Genomic DNA, 19,452 nt, shown 5'->3' with positions numbered 1-19,452 from the left:
ATAATCAATGCAAAACTGCGTGCCTGGACGACCCCGACCGCCGTATGTAGTGCCAGGCTTGGCGCGCCGTCCACTTCTTTTCCGATGTCCAACTTTTCTCCAGCGTGCACGGAGAGAACATCGCTCTCGATCCCATCGTCAGTCTTCAACCCCACACGATGTCGTCAGCGCGGTTATCACCCACGGCGAATCTTCTACGGAGGAGTCGTCTGTTTGCACTTCCGCAAACATTGACACCTCCTCAGGAACCGCCGACCTCCAGGGTGACCTACACGTCCGAAACGGCCACCCTCCCCCATCCGATTCGAGCCTCCATTGCCAGCCCTCGGTCCTCGTTGGCAAGAGGAGACTGGGGTTTGAAACGACCTCTGCCTGCCAAGAGCACATCCGCGCAAGCTAGGCGGCCTATCGTTCGAATCCTCGAACACGATACCTACGAACATGTCACCGATTTCGAGTCTGCCTCCGACCACACGGTGACCTTGGAGAAATTCCAAGAACTCCACATGCCCATGTCGCTCCCGACTAAGGTCAACTACGCCACGAGCATCGTCCCCAGACACCAGAGTCCCTTCGAGACACACCTCGACAACACGAACACGAGTGCTGGTCTGGATCAGCCCGGAGCCCGGCAATACAAACATTCAGGACCGTGGCTTGCTGGACTGTCGGAGGCGGAATTCCACGCGTACCTGAAGAAGGTGCAACGGGGTCGCCCTGCGATCATGCACAAGCTTCGCGAGCAACTCGTTGCCAAGCGGACCGCCGAGCGCAAGAAGCAAGCCCAGGACAACGGCGAGGATCTGCAAGCCCTGAGCCCCGTCCAGGTGACCGACGAGGAGTTCCAGGTCTATCTGAAGAAGCTCCGCGCGGACCCGTTCGCGTTGGGCCCCGTGGTCTTCGAATTGCTGGACCTCCCGTCTTCCCCGGCGGTCCCCAGTGACCGCATCGGCCAGAAGTACTTCCAGTCTCCCGGCACCAAGCTCCCATCGGCCGAGTACGCCGTGACCGGTCCCCCGCGCACCCACCCCTCCGCCGGTCTCTCCTACTCGCGATCGCACGCTTTGCTCTACAACCACCCTAAGTTCGGGCCTCAGACCTACCAGCGCCCCGTCGAGGCGCGTATCCTGCGCCCGAAGGGCCGCTTCAAGGGCAAGACCGCCAAGGCCATCGCCGGTGTGGGTGGTATCGCCGTGGAAGACCTCAACGCCATGACCTTCGTGGAGCAAGGCTCGCCTCCCGGCCTGGCCGCCTTCGACGCCACGATCCCCGGCGGTGCCAAATACTACGTGACGCCCATCCGGGCCTCGATCAACTCCGAGGGCCGCATCAACCTGGCGTCCTACCGGGCCAGCGCCTCCGCCAAGGCGCCCCACGGTCTCGAAGACTACAGGAAGCCGAACACCCTGAAGATCGCGGACTACGCTCGCGGATACCAGCGAACGGTCCCCCGGCTGGACAGGGGCATGCGCCGCAATACCTCGGCTCCGGGCCCCGAATCGCAGGGCTCCACCGAGGACATCGCACGGAACTTGATGAAGACGTTGAGCTCGTAGAATGGTTGAAAGTAGGTGTCTTGTCTTCCACCTCCGTCCTGTTTATCTAGCATGGGATTCTTGGCACTAGGAATGTTTATTGTACGATTAGAATATTTTCTTTCCCTTTTCCTTCACTTTTTTTCTTTTCTTTTTCTTTTCTTTTCCCCCCGCTGTCTTTGATGTAAAGCACTTGTAAATGAAACGATAACTTTAACTTAACTTCATCCATGCATCACCAATTCATGCAATTGTATAGTCTCAACTCTCCATAGACCCGGGTATCATATATACAGTATCAATAAAACGCCACACAACCTTCCCAAATCCCAACCAATATGCAAACCTTTCTACTACCCATTCCTTCACAAGAATAAAAGGCACAGAAAAGCAACCCACAAAATATGGCAACTCGTCAAAGATCAAACCCATATAGGATAACATCACGGAGCAGGCACATACCCCTCAATCGAACCCCCGCGATCATCCCCAGGCCCCATCCTCGGCGCAACAGCAGCCGCACCGCCCAAATCATTCTCGCGAACGCACACCCCAACCCTCCCATCACCCCAAGCCCCCTCCACAGAATCACCCCTCTCCAGCGCCAGCGCACGAGCCGCCCGGCCCTCATCCCTCACCGACAACCGCGCCATATCCCCCGCAACATCACCCGGTCCACGCCCGACAGAGTCAACATCCATAGAAAGATTCTCCAACTGGCCCGTCACATTACGCACAGACGGGGGATTATCCGTACTCCTCGCCTTGCCCTTGCCGTTAACCTGACCTGACTGCGCAGCCCGACCCTCCTCCAACAAAAGAATCTCCTGACCACCCGCAACATCCGCCGCGCGCCTCTCCCAAACGGGCTCCGCAGCCAGCTGAACGCGAATATACAGCGCCCGTTCCGCACACTCATCCGAGCACCATTTCTCCAGCGACTCGCGCGGCACGATATTCATAGACCGGCCGCGACCGCCGGGGCCACTGCCTTTCGCGCCCCACGTGATGCGGTAGCTGCCGTTTGCGCCGGTGCTGAAGGCATTTTCGGTGCGGTGCGGGCGGGGACAGAGCGGGTAGCCGCAGCGGCCTTCGATGTTGCGCTCTTCGATGAGGTTGTCGTAGTCGGAGGGTTGGAAGGGGACGAGCGCTGATTTGAGGGCGTGGGCGTCTGCGGGGGAGGGGGCGGCTGGGTCGGCGGTGGGTGAGGAGGGGAGGGTGATGAGGTCGAGGATGCGGTCTAGGATGAGGGCTTCTGAGTCTTTTTGAGATTGGATGCGGTGGGCGTGGTGGAGGGCGATGGCTAGGTGGCGGGGGTCGGAGGAGGGTTCGTTTGGGCCCTGGGAGGAGGTGGAGGGTTTTGCGGGCGCGCGAGAGGCGTTGTTGGTGGGTTTGGGTTTGGGGGCGGATACGGTGGAGGCTGCGTGGGTGGCGGGGAGGGAGTTTCTCACGGGGGGTTTGTGGGAGGACATCTTGTTGTTGTTGTCGTTGTTGTTGTTTGTTGTAATGGAGTTGTTTGGAATTGGTGGTGTTGAGATGATTGATGATGGGTTTTGGGTGGGAGAACTAGCGGGTCAGGAAAAGCTTATGACGACGACCTTAGTTACCTAATATTCCCTGTCACTGCACATTCTTGATATTGATCCAATTATAGATTGTTTGATAGATATTTGGGACATATAAATTCTGATTGATGCTATAACCAATTGTTGGGCGAATATATAATAGTACATCCACCTGGATCAGCTATATATTGTTCCAGCCTTAATCAATTACTAGTACAGAGGTAATACAAAGCTCCCGAATATATATAGTTCGTGATATCGAACCATCTGTTCTAGATGTCAAAGTCATCGATTAAACTATACTCAGAAAACAACTGTCAGGTCTTGCGAACAAGGATCCCGTCAAGATTGACAAACAAGTATAACCTCCTCCATAGAAGGGAGCATCCAGATCGTCAGTCCAACGGAGTCAAGCTTGTCGAGCAGGCAGTTTAATCGATAGCTATGCACACTACTAGTATTGAACTACAAGTGATCGCTCAAGCCACAATACTCCTTGAGAAACAAATACCTGTTTAATAATTTGACCTGACAAAAAGAGTGGGCGGTGCTCCCAAAACAACCATACTCTATATCAACAAGGATGACAGCCCTTTGACGTCATGCATAGCAGCACCACCGAAACCAGCATGAAACAAGTCAAGATCTTGAATCTTGACCTTACCAATTCCTGTCCAGACCTTATCCCCTTGATATGACGTGCCAGACATGACGTAGATGAGCATTGTACAACCATGAGATAGCTATGACACCCCGCCCAGCACCACAATATAGAAGACAGCACGCTCCCGACACATAAATGCAGACAAAATGCGACCCCTCCAGTCGAAGCTATTTTTCCCATATAACATCAAGAAAACCTGTTCCTTCCGTCCCTCTTTAAATGCCATTGCTGTTCCTAAGAGCATTCTGAACCGACCATCACTACCACTACCCTTGCAAACAGCACCCTCCATCCAGCAGACACGCACAAACTCGACCAAGATGTCCGCTCAGCAGCAGAACCAGCGCTTCTCGCTTGATAATGTCTTCAATGTCAAGGGCAAAGGTTCGCCCACCACACACATATTATATATACAAAACAGTAAAAACTAACCAAGCAAAACAGTCGCCCTCGTAACAGGCGGCGGCTCCGGCATCGGCCTAATGGCCACCCAAGCCCTCGCCGTCAACGGCGCCAAAGTCTACATCACAGGCCGCACCGAAGAAAAACTCGAGCGAGTCGCCTCACTCTACTCAAAAGACATCCCGGGGCAAATCATCCCCCTCGCAGCAGACATAACATCCAAGCCCTCAATCGAGCACCTAGTTCAACAAATATCCGCAAAAGAACCCGCCCTGCACATCCTCATCAACAACGCCGGAATCTCCTCGGCGACCCAAAACACCGAGCTCACCTCCGCAGAGGAGCTCAGCAGCGAGCTCTTCAACAAAACCAGCTTCGAAGAGTGGGAGAGCCTGTACCGCACGAACGTCTCGCAGCTGTACTTCGTGACGGCGGCGTTCCTGCCCCTGCTGCAGAAGGGCACGGAGCGCGAGCACGGCTGGTCCAGCACCGTTGTCAATGTGTCGTCCATCTCGGGCATCGTCAAGGTCGCGCAGCATCATTTCCCGTATAATGCGAGTAAGGGTGCGGCGGTGCATTTGACGCGCATGCTGGCGCATGAGGTTGCGTCTTCGGGGCTGAAGATCCGTGTTAATGGCATTGCGCCGGGTGTGTTTCCGTCGGAGATGACGGCTGGAGAGAGTGATGATACTCAGAAGAGTAGTATTCCCAAGGAGAAGTATGAGGGCAAGGTGCCTGCGGGCCGGCCGGGGAAGGATGAGGATATGGCGGGTGCGGTGCTGTTCACGACGGCTAATCAGTATCTCAATGGACAGACGATTGTGGTGGACGGTGGGTATGTTTTGGCGGCTGGGACGGTCTAGTAGTATAGTCTGGGGTTTCTGCAAAAGATAATGATTGTGATGATTATTTGCTTATGGCTACTCGAGTCTTATGTATAACAGTCTGTTCCATATACGCCTGCTCATGTACTTCACGTGGTGTAGATCCATTGACTTCCATCCCGTGCTCAACCCAGCCCTAATTCACTGATACAATCCCATGCTTCTCTTCTTCCATGTTCGACGCTCACCATAACAAACAAATCCACTGCCTCTATGCTATACAAATCGCCCTACAATATTCTCTCTCTAAGAGTTGCCAAATGTGACCAGAAAAATAACTGGATGTCCAACTATATACAGGAAACCATAGTAATAAGGGGCCGGATAGTAATGACTCCGATAGTGAATCCCATAGTGATAGACCATGTAATGACAGACTGGGATAGTGATAATCCCCCATAGTGATAAAACCGATAGTGATAAGCCCGGTAGTTGCTGTAATGACTGTAGTGACCGTAGTGACCGTAGTGACTGTTGTGACCGTAGTGACTGTGGTGACGGTGGTGACGGTGGTGACCCGTAGTGATAGCCCCCATAGTAATAAGCCGGTAGTGATATGCCGGTAGTAATAAATCCTCCAAAAAAACCCCCAAAAAAAAAGATCAAAAAATGATCCAAAAAAAAAAAAAAAAAAAAAAAAAAAACCTCCCAAACTCCAAAAACGCCGGGGATGGCCAGTCCCAACACCCAATATCCCAAAACAATTTTTTGATAGGTTTTTCTATTTTTTTTTTCGTTTTTTTCCCACTTTCTTTTCGTTTTTTGATTCCCCCGGCCAAAAGAAAGACAAAAAAGCAACGCAAACCCAAACCCAAACCCAAACAAAAGAAATCCTCCCCAATCTCCCACGACCTCCCACGACACCTGCAAGTCAATTAGCACAGACCACCCACAAGGCAAGCAATGCGTGAAACCTACCAGCAACCCTTCATGGTTGCGCCACCAGGACAACCTCAAATCCGCTCACGCCGCGGCGTGCGACTCCCCCGAACCCCCATCCACAAAAACCTCCACCTCGGTCTCCGCGTGAGACGTCGACGGCGTCGTCGGTGCTGCCGGCCAAAGGACTACGACTTAAAGGTGCGTACACCCGTGCGTCATTACGTTCTGAGCCAACCTCTGAAGCGCGGCGTCCTCTGCGCATGGTGTGTTAGCCAAGGCGACGTCATCCAGCAAGGCACCGATCAACTCACCCATAATTGCAACTGATGGCACCACCAATACCACGGCAGGACATCACACACGACTCCGGGCCTGTGGCCAGGTTAGCCGGCCCGGGAGTATGGCCACTATCCACCCATAGTGGCCACCCCCCAGGCAACAACAAGCTGACAAAGGAAAATCAACGAGTGGCTGACCCGAAGGTCCTAAGAGGGTTACAAACGAAGGTGCATATGCAGGGTAGTAGGGAGGGGGTGCTTTAATGAGAGACGAGGAAATCCTGACCCAACTCCAAAACTTACCACCCGCTAAATATATGGATGCGGGTATCAACCCACCGATCGATTTCGACGACCGAAACCTCACCGAAGTGGACACACCTCTTCGGCTTGACGCCCGCGCTGGCGCCAAGGATAGGCCGAAGAGGCCCTACCACCCGGTGTGGTGGAACGAATGGCTGGCGGCCGGGGATTAACGAGTGGCAGCCTCCCCCGGTGGGAGGCTGAGGGCGGCGGTCACGGCGGATCCGCGAAGGAGTGTGGGGGACGGGGTCCCGGCGGCGTTGGCGGCTGGCCTGCGTCACCTGCGCACGGTGAGGCATGGCCGGAGGGGAGGACGAGGTAGAGACTGGAAGGCGCCGAGGCACCGGAAGGAGGGACGGGGAGGAGGCTCCCGAAGAAGAGACAGGCAGGTGCCGAAGCACCGGAAGTCGGGAGGGCGAGGCGGTAGAGACAGGCAGGCGCAAAGGCGCCGGAGGGAGGCAGTCGATGGGTGCGACTGGGGCCGGGGCGGCAGCAGCCGCGGCGGCCAGAGGAGAGACAGACTGGCGCAAAGGCGCCGGAAAAGAATGGACGTCGACCGGGGTGGTGGCCGACAAAAAGGAAGGTGAAGTCATCAGAAACTCCAGGTAGGCAGCCGGTCTGGCATAATAACGATTGTATGACCGGACTGCGCAACCAGGGGCCTGGTGCTCCGGTCGGGCAATGCCACAATGATGGATCATTGGTGGCGACGAGAGGAAGGAAGGAAGGTAAACGTCAAAAGGCTTGGTATTGTGGTTCCTTGTAAAGGGTCACTGGTTGACGAAGCGTAATGCGTTTGGGAGAAAAGGGAAGAAAAAAAGACCAAGAGGGGATCGAACGGGGGGGATCTATTTGTACTGGTATGAGTCTTGTTCCATGAAGAAGGAACGGCTTGTCGAAGATGTGGAAGGTACGCATAGCTTCAGACAGAAGGATGGTCACCGGGAAGGCAGGTACGGCTTCATATGACGTGCGGGCTATACTGATGTGGAATGGCAGCAGTCGAAGCAGTTTTGATATCGGGACCAGCGTCCCCTGTTTGAGGGTGAAAGATAGCCCTAAGTGACGATGGTACTTGAGATTCGACATGAAGACCGAATAGCAGCTTTCCTCTGATATAGGCATGTGTTTCGAGCAAGTTTCTAGGAGGAGACTGCAAAGAGACTGTATTGTTCGCGGGAACGAGTCTGTTGTGTCTAAAAGCGCGAGATTGACTTACCAAACTTTAGCCCTAACGCATACAGAGGCGTAAGACGATATAAGATGCCTGCATCAATTTCACACCTACCAAGCTACCACCCTACGAAACCCGGGGAATATGGCCTTCTACCACTCATTTTTAGCATCCCGGATCAGATAATGTTGGGCTTATTTTATCTACAGCTCTTCTTATATCGATCAGCTATACCCCATGTCTTACAGGAAGCCCCGTTATCAGTCTGCTCGGGGCCCATGATCTCAAGCGTCATACCCACCATCGTACTTTCCCTGTCAACCATTTTTCCTCAACCCTATGACGTCTGTTTGCATTTGAGGTCGCGGCCGTACCCTATTAATGCCTGAGGCACAGATGGCCGGAGTTGGGGGATTGGGGCCTCATATTCACACGGGCTATTGGGCAAAAAGAACAGAATTGACACTATATAGGACAAATGTGCTCGTATATTTTGCACTTTGCAAAGTACCTTATAGTTATATGTAGCCAGTTTCGGATCTATCTCGTTGAAGAGTGAGCGCAAAGGGAAAAAATCTACTTAAAAACAGACGAGAATCCGGCATCTTCTATGATACTGGTCTAGCCAAGATGATACTATTGCTATTCCCAGCAAGGATTCTGCACTACATTCCGTTATAACCGTATGATCTAACATTTTGAGATCTCTTCTGGCCTGCCCAGAGGTTTTTCGACAGATACAGCAGGGAAGCATACTGCAGAGCGGCGCCCTCGCCACTTGGAGGCATGACTTCAACCACCACAACTTTGCAGCACTTCTCAAATCAAAATACGTCTTACTGGAACGTTCAAGCCTTCTATACCACAGTTTCTAATGGTGCAAGATAACAAAAACTAGAAGAAGCAAATCTACGACCGGTCCTTGAGTTGGCCAGGTAGCCTGGTCACACGCATACAAGCATATTTAGCATGTAACAAAGACACTGTAGAGCATGAACTAAGCAGAACATATGCACTGAGCCCACTCCAGGCGTCTATCCATGTATTTTTATTGATATTCTATCCATGGGCTTTTGTGGACTTCGTCCCTCTATTCGCAGCCTCAGGCACCCTATATTTGCTTACATGATAAGAGTGATACATCTACTCGCACCTGCTTGTCAATAGGTTACAAAGAAGATAGATTGGATATGGGCCACCCTATGGAAGAGTCTTGTCCCCCATGCCAGTCGTTATGGACCAGTCTACATCATCTCCGCTTCGTAGCCCTAATTCCGCAAAGGTTTTCTTGGCATCCAGAACACTGGACAGTGAGATGCGCTCGCTCCTTGATGAAAATCTTGACAACATGGATAACCCCGTGAAAAGTGTTGAATCAATGGTCTATATATAAGTACCAGGACCCAAACTTGTAGGATGTCAATCAAAATTATACTCCTGTTTTCAGTCTGGCCGTGGCCCAAACATTTAACTAAATTCGCTGCTACGCTGATCGCCTGCTGATATCAGATCATAACTCTCTATGAGCTGTCTACCTTACTCCATGACTTGCAGCTATAGTTTTTCTCTTTTTTAATTGCTAAAGATTGGTGGTATCGAGTTATTGGCACGTTCTTCCTATGTATATTGACCTGATGGGACCCTCTCAGGGGCATGCCATCATGGAAGCCTATGTACTGATTTATTTAATCACAGCACCCGGCCTGCGATATCCCTTCCCATGTTCATACAGGGACACCGGTAATTGGACTGCTAACCATCCGAAGTATTATTGAGCCAACAGGTTTCTTTCCAGTTCTCAGCCCCTTAAAATTTGTTCCCAATAAGGTAACTAATTGATCCGTTGCCCGGTGACAATGCCAAAATCCAGGACCATTGGAAAGACCCAGAGGCCAAAGATCACCCTCCCTTCACAAGATCGATCCACTAACCTCCAAGCATATGTGAATGTATGTTCGATCAATTCAAACTTCTCTGATCTTTCTTAGACTAGCTCTTTGACACAATCAAATGGGAAAAGGCAAGGTCCTATACAAGGCGAAGTGTAACATGTTGACGTGGTTGACACACCTCCAAGCCCTAAACCTAGAATCCAGTACAATAACCCACGCGACACAACACAACCATCTCTCCCCCGTTTCTCACGCCCCAAATGAAGAGGAACTGTGGAATGTGACCGATACGGCGATCTGAACAATGCTCATACCGCCAATGGCATGCGCTCTCACAGGCGCGACCCTTTCGTAAGCCAGATCTGCATACTTCAACCTAGACAGGCGCCTCCTCGCAGTCTGCAGAATGAGCTCAAAACCTAGCGGTGAATTACCAAAGATCTCATGTTTATTTACCTTCGGTTTTCCTCGTGTCTGCTACTTTATTTGATTACAATCGCCAGCATTCCCGATATGCTGCCGCTGTACAACATACAATGGATTCTTACAACCGCCGCGATGCCTCCTGTCCAGATGTGATCGATTTGGAAGCAGATCAGAAAGTCAAGCAAAGCACTGAGATCCGGAGCAAGTCTATTGGAGACGCTTCTGCCGACGACTCCTCTGCAGATGAGCTCAAATCCCCGTATACCGTCCTTTCCGAGAGAGAGAAACGATTTTTTATTGCAGTCGTATCGACCGTCAACTTCCTAGGACCAGTAACGGCTACGATCTATTATCCGGCTTTGGGGCCACTGGCGCGCGAGTTGAATGTCTCTGAGAGTCACATTAACCTGACTATCACGTTCTATCTGGTATAGCCCCCTTCCATTCTACATTGACAAAGGGGGGGGTATAAAGAAGGCAAAAGATATAAATCAGATAAAACAAGCAAATGAAGTCCAGAGAGAGAAAAAAAAAGTGCCAACATCCCAGATTATCTTAGGAATTGTTCCCCTCTTGACAGCGGGTTTCTCTGATCAAAATGGCCGGCGTCTCATTCTCATCGGCTGCCTCGTCGCCTTCGCCTTCGTCAATATCGCCCTCGCCCTTCAAACCAGTTTCCCTGCACTCGTTAGTCTCCGCTGTCTCCAAAGTTTCAGCACAAGCAACATCGCCGTGGTCGCGGCTGCCACAGTCGCAGACGTGATCACTCGGGCCGAACGCGGCAAATACCTCGCATACATCACACTAGGACCCAACATCGGCAGTGCGGTCGGTCCCATCGTCGGCGGCGTGCTCACCCAGTTCCTGGGGTGGCGAAGCATCTTCTGGCTCTTAGCCATCTTCGCCGCTCTGCTCGCCATTCTAGTCATCTGCTTCCTGCGGGAGACCTGCCGCGCCCTCGTCGGCAATGGTAGCATCCCCCCCGCGCCCTACAACAGAACCCTCTTCGACATAATCCGCCCGTGGACACCCCACACCCCCGAGAAGATTGAAGAGACAACACTCACCACGTTTAAACGGCGGCCCAGCGTGCTCGACGCCCTCAAAATCCTCTTCGACCTCGAATCCTGCTTCATCATCCTGTACAACACCGCCCTCTACTGCGGCTTCACGGCGGTAACAAGCAGCATCCCGGCCCTCTACGAACGAACCTACGGCTTCAACTCCCTCGAAGTCGGCCTCGCCTACCTGCCCTATGTCCTAGGCAGCACTCTCTCCCGCTGGACAGTAGGCAACCTCGCAGACTGGAACTTTGCGCGCCACGCCCGCACCGCAGGCATCACGATCCAGAAGAACCACCAATGCGCCGAGCAGCTAGCGCGCATTCCACTCGAGCGAGCACGGCTACAGCTTGCCCTGCCCCTGGCATATCTATCAACTGTCTTCCTGGCAGCCTACGGCTGGGTGATCCAACGCGAAGTGCACATCGCCGCGCCGCTTTCGCTGCTCTTTCTAATGGGAAACACAATGACGGGCACTAGCAACACGCTAAACCTGCTGAACATCGACATCAATGCGCAGCGCCCGGCCACGGCCACGGCTGCGATGAACTTTTTGCGGTTCACGTGCGGTGCTGGGGTCGCGGCCGCGGCGTTGCCGCTGGAAGGCGCGATCGGGACCGGCTGGATGGCGACGCTCGTTTCGGGGTCTGGGTGGTGGTGTCGCCGTTTTTGTGGGCGGTTTATATTTGGGGGCATGGCTGGAGGGGGAGACGTGGTGGACCTGAGGGGTGATGGTTGTGTATTGTATAGACTCTGGTAGACTATATATACAAGTGTGCTCAATGAGTATACATTTTGGGTCTAAAATTCAACTTGGTCTACTACGGAATTTGTAGCCACATTCACTACCGCTCTTGTCTTGTATAGTAGATCTTGTTTCTTCTCTAGGGTGCATTGGCAATTACAATCAAACCATAATCAGGGGAGATATTTCAAGACACAGGATGAGTTACACTACAATATCATCAAGCAACTGCAGTCACACAATGCAGCCATGTAAGCTTAACTGCAGGTAAACGTGTAGAGTAATTAGAATGAAACAGCATTTACCGGATAGACTATACTCCATGTGCAACTACCTACTAATTACATGCAGTATACCTGTAGTACAGCAAGCTAGATCTTGCACATGCAGGATGGATGTACCTCTTACGGAGTAATTAAAAGCTGGTAGATATCCATCCACAAGGATAGGCTTATAGTGCCATGCCCTGAACCTACCCTCAACCAATCATCGGCCGGCTGGCCCAATGGCAAGGCGCTTGACTACGAATCAAGAGATTGCAGGTTCGATCCCTGCGTCGGTCAATATTTTTTGTATTTTTTCTTTTTGTTATTGCATATTGCCTATCGATTGTTACATGCTTTGAAAGTGTGTGGAAGGCAAATGTATCCTACGATGCATTTTCTTCACATAACAAAGAAAGCCCATCCTTGAGTAGTAGACGAGTATGATAGCTCACCGCTACAACATAGCCTATTTCTTGGTAAATATTGGAAAGGTTTCGACCTTTTGCTACTCTCTAATATTTACATAGTTCAAGAAGATGATTTCAAGATCGTGTAATTGTATTTATGTGGTTGTGAGGTTACAGATATCACTGACTATTACCACACTGGATGATACTGGTTGAAGATGGTTGTGGACGGTTGCTAACGGTTATGGAATGGTTGCCTGGGGTTTTGGTATAATATTACTCCCGTCAAATAATACTTTAGTATTATTCTTATATAGTTATGAATGGTTTGTGGTCATCTATAACTGTAGCACAACCAGCTGCAACCAGCGGCAATGTTTATACGACCGCTGGTAACCCTTGCAACCTGTGGTATCGACCTACTATGTACTTATTTTCCGCTTCATAAAGCTCTCTACTATCTGCATAATCGGTGCCTAGTTCATTACCTTGTCGGCTATTCAACAGGAAAGCAGCATCTAAGACGTCTAGACCGGCTTTATAAACCATACATGCGGTGGTAAATTATTGGGGCCGCTCTGCATCATAACTAGGCAGCCTTGGCCCCCAGGCAGCCTAGCCTAATGACTTCTTGTGGCTTAGATCCATCACCTGACATATATTAACAATTTGTTTTCACTTAACAACAGGCATTGACTTCATCAGCGATATCCCCCTTTCCTTCCCTTCCATCCCTTCCACGCATCATTGACCCACACAGTTCCTTCCCACTTCAATCTACCAGACCACCGACCAGAACGTCGGACCGCTAATAATCACGTGCACAGCCATTATTGGCCAGCACCCGTTCCACATACTCGCGTGATTCCGACTCAACCCCACCACACAACCGTTGTTCGTCCCACCAAGCACGAACCCATTCTTAATTGTATGTCAAACTCTGAAATCCATACTCAACAATCAAGGCCGGCTGGCCCAATGGCAAGGCGCTTGACTACGAATCAAGAGATTGCAGGTTCGATCCCTGCGTCGGTCAATTCTTTTTTATAAGTTTTTTTATATAAACTCTGTATACTGTACACTGTTGAGTTTGCTCCCTTGGGCATTGTAGATATTCGTGCGCTTCCCCGGACGCCACAGGTTGCAAGGGATGGACTCCTTAATGCTAGTGCGCCATGAAAGTTTATTTTTTTAGAAGCTTAGAGGTCAATTGTTAGTACAGGATTCAATACTTGTTGTAGGATTGATAGAGATCGAGTTCTATATGCTCGGTAGGGCTGCAGTCGCGCATGGCCTGGGTGCGCTGAGCCCAGTATGTATCCAATCATCTATAACCCTCTTAGTTGGACACCGTCACTTTTGACCCGGTGGTTTGGGTAGTTGCATGGCGTGGAGTTTGCCTTTTAGCCAGCTAGTAGATTACTCTAAACACAGGAAAGTGGGCGAGGCCACAGAGCACAAGGCCCTATCTAATTAGGTGGGCGTGTGACGGAAGATGTACTCTAGGATCATGGAGAGCCACAATAATTTATACTCGAATCAAATCTATGGGTAACAAGTTAAGAACAGACTTGTATATAAAGACCTTGACTGTGGCATTAGATTGGGGTGGCCAACTGTGTGGTTGCCCCCAAGCAGTCTACAGCAAAAGTATGCAAGTAATAACATGACTTAAGTGGAACAAAAAGAAAAGATAGATGCATATCATCAGGAGCCGTTAAAAATAAGTACCTGGAAAGAGAAAGAAAAAGACAAAAAGATTGACCGACGCAGGGATCGAACCTGCAATCTCTTGATTCGTAGTCAAGCGCCTTGCCATTGGGCCAGCCGGCCTAGTTGATATCTGTTGATTTGCTTGTCTGATACGTAGCCTAAACCTTATCTAGGCACACCCTCGACTACAATCGAGATCAATCTCACTATATACATCAGGCCATACACAAGGTCGGTAGTAGGTGTTCTCTTTACTTTACTATCAAGCAGGGCACTATTTCATACACTTCAGACAGTTACATATCTATAGTTTTTTTGGAAGTCATCTCAATCCGAAATGCGCGCGAGATACAGTGTACAAGATACTTTAAGATATATATATAGCATGCAAGCCATGGATGAATGTTTGCTTCGCCTAGCGGGTTAACTATGCTGTTAAGATCGCCTATCAAACATTGCACAACATTTTATCCGAAGATATGGACCTAGAAATTCATCTATTATCAAATGAAATTTACAATACAATTAGATAGCTTCTAAAGCACTCGTGTAGGGCTCTGCACAGCACCGCAGGGAAAAAACCCCATGGTCTGGCAGTCCGTACGAGCTCTATATGGATTCCGAATATTATCAAGATTATGGTAGAAGAAATTATCTGCTAGATACAGGAGTCCAGATCAAAAAATGTAGCAGTGACTGCAATCGGTTGGCATGTCAGCTGATCTGCAGTGTCCTTTTCCCACATTTGACCGTTTGTAATTTCAACAAGCAAGTGACATCCTACATGGTCTGAATATCATCGTTTTTCATCCTTTCGGACGCGTTTCCATCCTCCATTTCCACAAAAAAACAGTCAATGAATATTATTTCCTCTTGAGCAATCAGTTCAAGATCATGACTTCTCAGGATGTCAGTAGTTCACGCAGTGTCTTCGTACCCAGTATAGCTTGGATTGGACAGTCTTTCACATGAAAGTGGCCCTTGTGGTCGACAATAGTGGATTTTAGTAGGATTTTAGTAGACAACGATTTACATGATTATTCTTATATCTAGTCACCCCCATGCCCATACTCTATAATTGAATCCCCCCACTCATCTATGTACCTTGAATGCCTACGAACACACCTGGTGACGATATCCGGCCAATGTGCTGGATTTGATTGGGAATATAACTGATATGCTGACTGTCTGGAAAGTGTCATACATCAAGTGCCGAGCACCCTCATACTGCCGATAAAGGGCTGCCTCGCATGGCACCCAATACGCCGTATGTCAATCAACATTCTCATCTCATCATTTCCACACCCCTGCAACAGTCGAAATTGGCCTGCGGTACTAGAATCCAAGAGCTGAAGACAGGTGGTAGATACATCAAATTCCTTACCACTGGAGACCCCTACTGCTGCCATCAGAAAAGTCCAACGAGATCAGGTGTAGTTTCTGCGCAACAAGCTCCTCATCAAGTCGTTCAAAACGATCCAGAAGGATTGATGACGGGCCGCACGTTGCATCCTCAACCTGTCCAGATTTGATTCCCAACCGACGTCGTCGCATTCTTCGAAAATCGAGCAGCCGACCATCTTGACCAACCAACGGAGTCTGTGCTGCACCGACTAGTTTCTGAAGTACCTCTACTTCGTCTCCCCCGAATACGACATCGTATTCCGTGGCCAGTTCGTCTCCCTCCTCTGGGGCCTGGTGATCCAGTTTCCACGCAAGCTGGACAAGGTTCGGACACTAAAAGCTTGGTTTAGCAACAACACCCAACGAAGGAACGAGAAAAAGGAAGAAGGTATCCAATCCAGACATACCCTTCGTAGTACTGAATGGTAAATGTCTACTCGTCGGAGCTCTTCAAAAAGCGTACAGAAGTATTCCCGCCAATTGAAAACAAAATAGCGGTCCGAGGCAGTGGATTGGCAGGAGAGGTCCATTGGGAGCATATCTGTCGCACCATCCCCAACTATCATTGCCATACAAGGATGATAGCCCCGCTCCGTGAAGGCAGACAGCTGATCGTCAATTAGGTCTGCGATAGTGAGGGATTGTGCAGTGCTTCCGCGATCACCGCAGGTGAGAGACGACCGGAGGATGGCCATCTGCTTCGTATCGTCCACCCAGCCGTCAAAGCAATAATTCTCAGTAAGTTCAGGGACATCAGGCCCAATATTGAAGTAGTTTGGGCAATCTATATCCAGATGGGTGTTTTTTAGATACTTTTCAATATAATAGTCTTCTGTGACTTCCTTGAATAGCCTGTTGACAGGACGGTACCGCTGCCACAGTTCCCAGCGGAATTGGTGAGGCATGCGGAGAGCATAGTCGACGATGATCGACCAAATCTCATTGGGAAGGCAGCAGCCTTGGCCAGACGACACGGGACTCTGCTCCATGGCAATTAGTTCATGGTGAAAGAGAAGGGTTCCAAATCGAATCAACTGAATCATATGTCGACTGTATCGTATGGAGGAGTGTTGACGGCTAGGAAGATGGTGCTATATTCGGTTCGGTGTCGGATCTCCTCATACTCACGTCGTGACCTGTCATCGCATAACCTACTTTGCTACGGCTCTCTCTCCTCACCTCGTCATCTTCCAACCTCCAAATACTCCTCATCAGGGCCTCTAAACTCACTCCTACACGCACTAATACAAACAATAGATAGATTTGATGTCTACCTTGAATTATCAAACCACATATATTTGAAGACAATATAGATACGTATCAGATAGAAATGGTCTGTATCAGTCTGTTATTGTGGACAGGAGGTTCGAACACACCAAATCTATTCACAGAGCCAGTGTTATTGACACCGAGAATAAAAGCAATGTACATCATACCTTATCAATAGGTAGATAACTATTATCAGATTGCTTCATAGCCAATCACTAGTCTGAGATTGTATATAGATAGAACCCAACATAAGAACTGGAAACTGGGGCACCTATCATCTTGGAACTATCTATCATACACTAACTCTTAATAGAAATGCGATATAGTACCAAGGAGCCTCTTGCCTGTATGACTAGATATGCAATCTCTGGTTCCGGTTCTATAAATCGTTGGAATATCTGTCAAATTAAGCCCTATACCAAACATTGGCCAACGTTTTGGCGTAGCGGCTATGATGAAATCCACTTCCAGATATTCTATATTCACCATATCCACCCACATGCTGATATTAGAATGATACCAAGAATATAGGCAAAGAATTGATGTCACAAGAATCTCTTCTGTAATATGACATTACAGAGGACTCTAATATGTTTTACAAGTGCGTCCTTGAACTTGAGATGGGGGAAGAATTCCATATCCCTTTGATGCTGAAGTGCCGGTATCTGGACTTTGACGTACAAGAGAAATACCTAGGAGGTGCCGGGGACACCGGCTCCCTCAGCAAGACTGGTTGGCCAATGGAATGTACCCTCCCTGGAAAGCATTGACTGTGGGCTGGCTGAGGACCGTCCCCAGTACCTGGTCCACTATAGGGAATCTCAAGGCTTGTCTAGGCATGGATAGTTATACTTGGGATGGAGGCATATATTGTGATGGACTATCTCCATACTACGTGTGAATGGCCTATTGTATTCGCTACATTCGGTCAAATTTGCTAGTCTCAAGTGAAATAATACCATGAACGTAGGTTTCGTTCGAGTGATGCCGTCGGATACCCGGAGGATACGTTCAGACAGGCAAGGAGTAGTAAAAGGACTTTGTTTGAAATCCTGTGATGTCAGGCCCATTATTACATAGTATCAGCCTTCACAACCACCGTCGGACGGCAAATATTCTGAGCGAGTTGGTACGCTTCCTGAATAGATGGTCAACGTATGGGGAGCAGACAGACAGACGCTCCAGATGCACATCAAATGGAGCTTGTGACTCGCACACGCCTAGCTTCACACTGCCAGACGTGCGTGTCTTTTGACGAGGCTTAGTACGTACTCCATATATAACCTATCGTTGGGGTTCTATTTGCGTTTCCAAGATCACTCGGCATTCAAATGGCCCTTTGACAACTTCTATACCGGACTTGCGCCGGCCGACTTATCATGAGCCGCGGTAGCGGTTTCTATAGCTCGAGAGGGAAAGTCTTCGCGAGGGGGCACTGAAGAAATATGGAAGCCATTTGGCTAGGTTCTCATTCATCAAATAGCAAGCTAGGATCGTCGTCAAGCTGCAGCAGCGGTTACATTGGTAGAGCTGGTGTGGTCGGATAAGAGACCACTGCGGAGTTCACTGTAGAGAAAATGTCACACCTAGGGGTATAACACCGATATCAACCCCCAACCCAACCACCCCGAAACCAGCCACGTCATTTCACCCCAAACTCTCCATACAGCTTATGATATCACCTCATACTATCCATATCCAACAGCATATGACACATCCCCAAGACACCGCACGGGCAGTGACCCAGAAACTGGAATCAAAACCATGCACTGCCATCCCGATCTCCCCCTATACGGGACAGACTCCCACAGATAGAGTTCACCGAACAAGGTTGTCGGGTGCGGGGAGCAGATCCACAGTTACACGAGACTTTATCCTAGCCATCTTATATGATATGATATGATATGATATTGTGTTATATATGGTATACTCATATGGAATGGTGTATATGATATGGTATAGTATGTAATCTGTATGATATGATAGGCTATCTACTCGAAGAAAGGATCAGGATCATCCTTTCTTCTCGTTTCTCTCCATTTCTTTCTTTCTTTTCATTCTTTCTTCCATTTCTCTTCCCTCGCAGTGTATACTAATGTCGTCTAGCGGTCAGGCATAAAGGTAGTAATCTACCTGATATCTACGCGACCAACTAGCCCGGATCTGAAGCGGGGTTCGACTTCGGATATAACAAGCTGAACAATCTGCTCGGTTGCCACCAAAAAGAACCGGCCGAGAGTGAAAGTAAAAAAAAAAAAAAAAAAGGGCATAGTCGGAATTATTCCCCCCCCCCCCCCCCAACCCAAAGCACTAATCATACGGTTTATGCAGATGGAGACACTACACTACACTACACTACACACCCCCAGATCAGGAGATCCCGTCCGGCCGCTATCCTAGTCTCGCGTCTCGTCCGTCTCGTCTCCTGTGCCGCGTCGGGAGGCGGGTGAGGCTGCGTGTCGATCGGTGGAGGGGACTAAGCTCTTACTTAATACTTACTAAGTAGCTAACTAACTGACTAATTACGGATACTCACGAACTAACAATGTAGCCAGGTGGGTAACTGATGGCTTGAGGACTAG

At 49.7% G+C, this 19,452-nt stretch overlaps 6 protein-coding genes and 3 non-coding genes across 9 annotated transcripts; 5 read left to right on the top strand and 4 right to left on the bottom strand.

Moving 5' to 3' along the window:
* The first annotated feature begins 107 nt into the window (after nucleotides 1–107).
* On the top strand, nucleotides 108–1,881 carry P168DRAFT_191921 (mitochondrial 37S ribosomal protein bS1m). Its single transcript, XM_024833027.1, has 2 exons — nucleotides 108–1,567; nucleotides 1,795–1,881. Exon 1 carries the CDS (start codon nucleotides 159–161, stop codon nucleotides 1,554–1,556), a length of 1,398 nt encoding a protein of 465 aa, XP_024691408.1. The 5' UTR covers nucleotides 108–158; the 3' UTR covers nucleotides 1,557–1,567; nucleotides 1,795–1,881.
* Nucleotides 1,764–3,077, bottom strand: P168DRAFT_291933 (Rtr1/RPAP2 family protein phosphatase). Its single transcript, XM_024837497.1, has one exon. It carries the CDS (start codon nucleotides 3,005–3,007, stop codon nucleotides 1,979–1,981), a length of 1,029 nt encoding a protein of 342 aa, XP_024691407.1. The 5' UTR covers nucleotides 3,008–3,077; the 3' UTR covers nucleotides 1,764–1,978.
* Nucleotides 3,078–4,042: 965 nt separating this feature from the next.
* Nucleotides 4,043–5,342, top strand: P168DRAFT_291932 (SDR family NAD(P)-dependent oxidoreductase). Its single transcript, XM_024837496.1, has 3 exons — nucleotides 4,043–4,148; nucleotides 4,209–4,884; nucleotides 4,967–5,342. Exons 1-3 carry the CDS (start codon nucleotides 4,085–4,087, stop codon nucleotides 5,058–5,060), a joined length of 834 nt encoding a protein of 277 aa, XP_024691406.1. The 5' UTR covers nucleotides 4,043–4,084; the 3' UTR covers nucleotides 5,061–5,342.
* An 844-nt stretch (nucleotides 5,343–6,186) lies between these two features.
* On the bottom strand, nucleotides 6,187–7,466 carry P168DRAFT_191893 (uncharacterized protein). Its single transcript, XM_024833026.1, has one exon. It carries the CDS (start codon nucleotides 7,212–7,214, stop codon nucleotides 6,510–6,512), a length of 705 nt encoding a protein of 234 aa, XP_024691405.1. The 5' UTR covers nucleotides 7,215–7,466; the 3' UTR covers nucleotides 6,187–6,509.
* Nucleotides 7,467–10,115: 2,649 nt separating this feature from the next.
* On the top strand, nucleotides 10,116–12,066 carry P168DRAFT_298499 (putative MFS multidrug transporter; the record flags this gene model as incomplete). The annotated part of the gene is made up of 3 exons (XM_024838274.1): nucleotides 10,116–10,433; nucleotides 10,555–11,711; nucleotides 11,955–12,066. 3 exons carry the CDS (start codon nucleotides 10,116–10,118, stop codon nucleotides 12,064–12,066), a joined length of 1,587 nt encoding a protein of 528 aa, XP_024691404.1.
* Nucleotides 12,067–12,302: 236 nt separating this feature from the next.
* Nucleotides 12,303–12,374, top strand: P168DRAFT_t129. The gene has a single exon. It is a non-coding gene; the product is annotated as a tRNA-Arg (tRNA).
* A 1,074-nt stretch (nucleotides 12,375–13,448) lies between these two features.
* P168DRAFT_t130 lies at nucleotides 13,449–13,520 on the top strand. The gene has a single exon. It is a non-coding gene; the product is annotated as a tRNA-Arg (tRNA).
* Nucleotides 13,521–14,245: 725 nt separating this feature from the next.
* On the bottom strand, nucleotides 14,246–14,317 carry P168DRAFT_t127. The gene has a single exon. It is a non-coding gene; the product is annotated as a tRNA-Arg (tRNA).
* A 1,260-nt stretch (nucleotides 14,318–15,577) lies between these two features.
* Nucleotides 15,578–16,590, bottom strand: P168DRAFT_320348 (uncharacterized protein; the record flags this gene model as incomplete). The annotated part of the gene is made up of 2 exons (XM_024840359.1): nucleotides 15,578–15,934; nucleotides 16,009–16,590. The coding sequence occupies 2 exons, from the start codon at nucleotides 16,588–16,590 to the stop codon at nucleotides 15,578–15,580; spliced, it is 939 nt and encodes a 312-aa protein (XP_024691403.1).
* Nucleotides 16,591–19,452: the final 2,862 nt, after the last annotated feature.

This window comes from Aspergillus campestris, assembly GCF_002847485.1.
Source record: "Aspergillus campestris IBT 28561 chromosome Unknown P168scaffold_9, whole genome shotgun sequence".
NCBI classification, from domain to species: domain Eukaryota; kingdom Fungi; phylum Ascomycota; class Eurotiomycetes; order Eurotiales; family Aspergillaceae; genus Aspergillus; species Aspergillus campestris.
The sequence above is the reverse complement of the archived record's forward strand: the minus strand, read 5'-3'. Positions and strand labels throughout refer to the sequence as shown.